The sequence below is a fragment of the Eucyclogobius newberryi genome, unplaced genomic scaffold (assembly GCF_026437365.1).
Source record: "Eucyclogobius newberryi isolate DKJ021-1_F unplaced genomic scaffold, fEucNew1.0.hap1 SCAF_19, whole genome shotgun sequence".
NCBI classification, from domain to species: Eukaryota; Metazoa; Chordata; class Actinopteri; order Gobiiformes; family Gobiidae; genus Eucyclogobius; species Eucyclogobius newberryi.
This window is the reverse complement of record NW_027315823.1, coordinates 30,964,218-30,971,198: the sequence shown is the minus strand read 5'-3', so window position 1 is coordinate 30,971,198 and position 6,981 is coordinate 30,964,218. Positions and strand designations below refer to the sequence as shown.

The 6,981-nt window shown below is 42.2% G+C and overlaps 1 protein-coding gene across 1 annotated transcript in view; it reads right to left on the bottom strand.

Annotated features, from left to right (window-relative positions):
- Positions 1 to 1,881: 1,881 nt before the first annotated feature.
- mmel1 (membrane metallo-endopeptidase-like 1) overlaps positions 1,882 to 6,981 on the bottom strand; it is a 44,585-nt gene continuing 39,485 nt past the window's right edge. The window contains exons 23-24 of the mRNA XM_072452629.1: positions 2,932 to 3,008; positions 1,882 to 2,131 (exon numbers count right to left, since the gene is read on the bottom strand). Of these exons, the coding sequence (XP_072308730.1) occupies positions 2,032 to 2,131; positions 2,932 to 3,008 (177 nt within the window). The 3' untranslated portion in view covers positions 1,882 to 2,031. The remainder of the gene's footprint in view (positions 2,132 to 2,931; positions 3,009 to 6,981) is intronic.

The window sequence follows — 6,981 nt, the reverse complement described above, 5'->3', positions numbered from 1 at the left end:
TTTGATTGATTGTTTTATTGGATGTGTTTCATTGTTTTATTTGTAGATGAATAAAATAAAGAAAATAAGTTTAATTAGGATGTGCCAAATTGGACCAGGCTCCAAATTGGGTCGTGACAGTGCAATTTGTCCGTTTTCTGGTGGAGGCTTTGCGAGCTGCTCGTCTCTGTGGAGATGTTACTGCTGCGTCGTAAAAGTGTACAGACAAAACACAAACGTGCAAACTTGAGGCTGAATTAGAACAGACTGCTTTTTTACCTTGTTTCTGAACTCGCCGCAAGCAGGGTTTAAGGTCTGCGGAGCGGGCCGCACAGTCCCACCACAGGCTCTCTTTTGTTACATCACGACCTTCCCGTACGTGACATTTGGGTACCTAGGCATGCTTTATAAATGAGACTCTCTCCACTCGCTAATGGTCAAGAATAATAATCATTTGACATGCAAAATACTGTGTTTACAATCCAGACAAAGCATTAACATCTCCATGGAGACAAGCAGTTGAAAGGTTACACGATGCAAGACAAATATGTTGAATTTATGGCTTCTTCAATACTAAAGTGAGTGTTCTTTTTGCCAGTGTGCGTCGTCGTGTGTAAATCCATGGCCCATAGTTAAATTACTAACCACTAAACGGGGAATACCAAAGCCTCAGTTAAATCTATGGAGAAAAAAAAAAGAAGCTGTTTGGCTGAAAATAACATTAATAAATCGGCAATTGGACACATAACAGTCTCTAGTTTGCTGGAAAAGCTTTAGGCTACTTATACTGCAAGAAAACAAACAGATTGGCCAACAGTGCTTTTTGTGGCAACAGAATAACAAGTAAAAAGAAAACATGTAAACCATTCAAAAGTTATATTAGCTTATACCAGTTTAAAACATAAGCTTCTGAGTAAATGTCTGGCGGCGGCAGCTTTTGTAAGGACGTTAATTAAGGGTCGAAGCTGCACAGATTTAACAGTCGAAAGTCTTTATTTCTTGGACAGCAAGTGACCAAACTGTCCAAGTGCGACTAATGCTAGAACCACAAGCTTAGGCTACGATCGCCATGTTTCCAAAGCAATGCTCAATAAGTCACGGACAATCAGGGAAATAAAAGGGTGTAAGGCTCAAAGGCGGTCGGCAGCTTCGTCCCTTTTACAAAGTCGTTCCTATAAAGTCAGCCATTTTGTTGTGTCCAAGCTGTTCACGAGGCAGTGCTGTGCCAAAGTAACGGAGACGTGTGAAGAGAAGTTATTAAACCAGAGCTATAGATGGATAAAGAATCATTTTTAGACTTTCATTTGAGACTTATCTGTAGACAGTGGTGGAGCGTAATGAAGTACAAAAGTAAAAGGACAGGACCTGTACGTTACTTTTACTTCACTACATTTGAGAGCATCTGTGCTTTCTGCACCACGACAATGTGTTTGACGAGTTACATTTCAACCACATTCATGATGACTGGATGAAAGGTTTTGATTTCAAGCTCCAACATTGAGAAAACCATGAATATCTACATCAAATTCACAAGAAAAAATAGGAAATTGACTGGAATTACTTCTGTTGAATAAAGATCGGCACAATTCTTTCATCAAAATCACTATATTTAACACTTTAACAGTGCTCAAAATCTGTAAATTACACTTTTTTACTCTTAAAGTACATTGTTAAACAGATACTTAAAGCAGATTTTGTATGTGCTTCTTTTACTGTGTCTGTACGTTTACTAAACAGACAGAATTGAATACCTTTTCCATTACTGTCTGCAGATCATTCAGAATGGCAGAGCTTGTCTCCAAACACAGATGATTTACCCCTGAACTAGTAGCATAGAATCCGGACACGACCATTGTAAGATCAGAGCAGAGTCTTATGGGTAGAGATCTTAACCCTCCAAATCATTCCACTTGTGACGTCTCCTTCCGGAAACCCTTGAGCACAGCACTGCACTTTCAAACCGGCTTGACACCTCCATCAACTCCAGAAGCCTTTCAACGTAAGTTTTTACATTTGAGAAATTCACCCAAAAACAACTTATCTTCAAAACCTCTACCAGACTCTACACTTCTGCTCCGGGTTCATCCGGCTTCCTCGCGGACACTGGAACGCTTCGGAAAATGCTTCGAAATTCTGGAGCGATCCGAGGACCCTGAGGGGTAAAACGAAAACAGACTGAGAGGACAACGTGGCCTGAGAGATGTTGTGAGGAGGAGGAGGGACGGCGAGGACGGTCCTGATTGCTTTAATGAATTGGCACAACAACAACAGTCTGCTCTGGAGGGAGTTCTGTAATAAAGTGAGTGTTTTCATAAGACAAAGAAGCAGCTGAGGCCGAGGCAGGGAAAGGTGAAGTGGCTCCTCTCCAATGTATTATGAAGGATGTTGTTATGGCTATGCTAAAGTCAAGGATATTATGTATATATATCTATTATGTATATATATCAGAACATTTCAAACACGACCGTGATACTGAGGAAAAGGCCTGACATTCCACACGGATTTTGATGAAATTATAAAACACAATATTTTAGTTTCTTTAATGCACTAGATTTTACTAGATATTTATACACTTTTTATACTTGTTCAAATTAAAATAATGTAGTTTCGATTATTATCTCGGTATTATTATTTTCTGTCAACCCTACACTAGTTAGCAAACTTGTCAAATTTGTTTTTTGACTCAATAACGCAACCATTTTGTTATTTTTTCCACCACTCATGTTGTGTGTTAAACAGGTTAAAACGCACAGCTTCTCGTTCAAACCACTTTGTTGTAGTTGAAGTTGAAATCCACCAAAATGACTTGTTAAGATAAGATCATAAGATGTCACTGTCCCGAAGGAGAAGCCATACACTTAACTGCAACTTATATTGTGTCATTTATGTCACTTGTGATGATCGAGAGGTCATCAGTGATCACATTTGTGCAGTAAAGCTAAAGGCATTTACCTGTATTCTAAAGGACTGTGGGAGTCTGTTTTGATGGACTGACTTGCATACTCCGGTCGATACGCTCCACACCAGACCTGCAAAAGAAGAAGTCAACTAAGTGTAACGTTCAAACTGGGAACTGGTTTCAAAATGCCTTCTTAAATAAAACAGGTATAAGCAAAATAGCAAACAAATCCGTGAATACAACCTTAGGCTTTGGGTCTATAATCAGTTTCCATACAGTTACGATTAAGATGATGAAAGCAAAGGATGGTTGGCTTGGCAGGCAATTTGTATTTTGCCTATTGGAATAATTAGACATCTGAGTTCCATTTAATTTATTGAACGTTTACAGCGGGACATAAATTTAGCTCTACTGGCCCTTGTAAAACCAGAGAGCGCCGCAACAGCAAATGGGCTTCTTGGTAATGTTCCTATAAAATTTTGAACCGTGTAAATCTAATCAGCGTAATTTAGTTTCTTTCTTTCACATTCTGTGGCAGCGAAAGGCTCTTTACTTTGGCACCAGCGATCCTCCTTTCCCCGTCACAGACTCCGTCCTTCCGTCTTCTGAACGTCCACCGTCCTGTCAGTCCACGTTTGACAGGATGTCGTGATGTAATGACAACGGCTTAATTCGGTGAAGCGGTCTTGGCACGGTTTTCAGGTGGTCTCATCCGTATGAAAGTCGTTTTACAAAAGAACTTCAGGTTAGATTCCTGCTTTGGACAAGTTCAGTCAAAGCTCCTTAACGACAGTCAGTGTATCACAATGACTTCTTTCCTCCTGCTGCTGCTTGTGGTTTATTAACTTTACATTATTAAGTTTGTGAAGGTAACAGCGACTATCAAGGCTTTAAACTGACAAATCCTGTGTCAAGTTGACCACATATTGCTCTTTAGTGATCAAAATCTGAATTAAATATGTTTACTCTTTACTCTAAAGGCAACATTTTAAACACAAACTTATCAAACAATAAACAATAAACAATAATTTTAGTTTTTTGTATGTGACGCGTTGACTTTACTTTACAACATTTTGGTTCCTGTATCTGTACTTTTACTTAAGTAACATGACATGGGTACTAAACTCCACAGGAGAAACGAACCTGAGTCAGTGTGATGTCAGTGTGATGTCAGTGTGATGTCAGTGTGATGTCAGTGTGATGTCAGTGTGATGTCAGTGTGACGTCAGTGTGATGTCAGTGTGATGTCAGTGTGACGTCAGTGTGACGTCAGTGTGACGTCAGTGTGACGTCAGTGTGACGTCAGTGTGATTTCAGTGTGATGTCAGTGTGACGTCAGTGTGACGTCAGTGTGACGTCAGTGTGACGTCAGTGTGACGTCAGTGTGATTTCAGTGTGATGTCAGTGTGATGTCAGTGTGATGTCAGTGTGATTTCAGTGTGACGTCAGTGTGACGTCAGTGTGACGTCAGTGTGATGTCAGTGTGACTGTGATGTCAGTGTGACGTCAGTGTGTTGTCAGTGTGACGTCAGTGTGACGTCAGTGTGTTGTCAGTGTGATGTCAGTGTGATGTCAGTGTGATTTCAGTGTGATGTCAGTGTGACGTCAGTGTGTTGTCAGTGTGATGTCAGTGTGACGTCAGTGTGTTGTCAGTGTGACGTCAGTGTGACGTCAGTGTGTTGTCAGTGTGATGTCAGTGTGATGTCAGTGTGATTTCAGTGTGATGTCAGTGTGATGTCAGTGTTATGTCAGTGTGATGTCAGTGTGATGTCAGTGTGTTGTCAGTGTGATGTCAGTGTGATGTCAGTGTGATGTCAGTGTGATTTCAGTGTGATGTCAGTGTGACGTCAGTGTGACGTCAGTGTGTTGTCAGTGTGATGTCAGTGTGATGTCCGTGTGTGATGTCAGTGTGATGTCAGTGTGATGTCAGTGTGATGTCAGTGTGACGTCAGTGTGACGTCAGTGTGACGTCAGTGTGACGTCAGTGTGTTGTCAGTGTGATGTCAGTGTGATGTCCGTGTGTGATGTCAGTGTGATGTCAGTGTGATGTCAGTGTGATTTCAGTGTGATGTCAGTGTGACGTCAGTGTGACGTCAGTGTGTTGTCAGTGTGATGTCAGTGTGATGTCAGTGTGATGTCAGTGTGATGTCAGTGTGATGTCAGTGTGATGTCCGTGTGTGATGTCAGTGTGATGTCAGTGTGATGTCAGTGTGATGTCAGTGTGACGTCAGTGTGACGTCAGTGTGACGTCAGTGTGACGTCAGTGTGATTTCAGTGTGATGTCAGTGTGATGTCAGTGTGATGTCAGTGTGATGTCAGTGTGATGTCAGTGTGATGTCAGTGTGATGTCCGTGTGTGATGTCAGTGTGATGTCAGTGTGATGTCAGTGTGATTTCAGTGTGATGTCAGTGTGACGTCAGTGTGACGTCAGTGTGACGTCAGTGTGTTGTCAGTGTGATGTCAGTGTGTTGTCAGTGTGATGTCAGTGTGATGTCAGTGTGACGTCGGTGTGACGTCAGTGTGACGTCAGTGTGACGTCAGTGTGATGTCAGTGTGACGTTAGTGTGACGTCAGTGTGATGTCAGTGTGACGTCAGTGTGATGTCAGTGTGATGTCAGTGTGATGTCAGTGTGACGTCAGTGTGATGTCAGTGTGACGTCAGTGTGATGTCAGTGTGATGTCAGTGTAATGTCAGTGTGATGTGTGTGATGTCAGTGTAATGTCAGTGTGATGTGTGTGTTGTCAGTGTGATGTCAGTGTGATGTAAGTGTGTGATGTCAGTGTGATGTCAGTGTTATGTCAGTGTGATGTCAGTGTGATGTGTGTGTGATCTGTGTGTGATGTCAGTGTGATGTCAGTGTGAGTTCAGTGTGATGTCAGTGTGAGTTCAGTGTGATGTCAGTGTGATGTCAGTGTGATGTCAGTGTGATGTCAGTGTGTGATGTCAGTGTGATGTCAGTGTGATGTCAGTGTGATGTCAGTGTGTGATGTAAGTGTGAGTTCAGTGTGATGTCAGTGTGATGTAAGTGTGATGTCAGTGTGATGTCAGTGTGATGTCAGTGTGATGTCAGTGTGATGTCAGTGTGATGTCAGTGTGATGTAAGTGTGTGATGTCAGTGTGATGTCAGTGTGATGTCAGTGTGATGTCAGTGTGACGTCAGTGTGATGTCAGTGTGACGTCAGTGTGATGTCAGTGTGATGTCAGTGTGATGTCAGTGTGATGTCAGTGTGTGATGTCAGTGTGACATCAGTGTGATGTCAGTGTGTGATGTCAGTGTAATGTCAGTGTGATGTCAGTGTGATGTCAGTGTGTTGTCAGTGTGATGTCGGTGTGTTGTCAGTGTGATGTCAGTGTAATGTCAGTGTGATGTGTGTGATGTCAGTGTGATGTCAGTGTGATGTCAGTGTAATGTCAGTGTGATGTGTGTGATGTCAGTGTGATGTCAGTGTAATGTCAGTGTGATGTGTGTGTTGTCAGTGTGATGTCAGTGTGATGTCAGTGTGATGTCAGTGTGTGATGTCAGTGTAATGTCAGTGTGATGTCAGTGTGATGTCAGTGTGTTGTCAGTGTGATGTCGGTGTGTTGTCAGTGTGATGTCAGTGTAATGTCAGTGTAATGTCAGTGTGATGTGTGTGATGTCAGTGTGATGTCAGTGTAATGTCAGTGTGATGTGTGTGTTGTCAGTGTGATGTCAGTGTGATGTGTGTGATGTCAGTGTGATGTCAGTGTGATGTCAGTGTAATGTCAGTGTGATGTGTGTGATGTCAGTGTGATGTCAGTGTGATGTCAGTGTGATGTGTGTGTTGTCAGTGTGATGTCAGTGTTATGTCAGTGTGATGTCAGTGTTATTTCAGTGTGATGTCAGTGTGATGTCAGTGTGATGTCAGTGTGATGTCAGTGTAATGTCAGTGTGATGTCAGTGTGTGATGTCAGTGTGATGTCAGTGTGATGTCAGTGTAATGTCAGTGTGATGTGTGTGTTGTCAGTGTGATGTCAGTGTGATGTAAGTGTGTGATGTCAGTGTGATGTCAGTGTTATGTCAGTGTGATGTCAGTGTGATGTGTGTGTGATCTGTGTGTGATGTCAGTGTGATGTCAGTGTG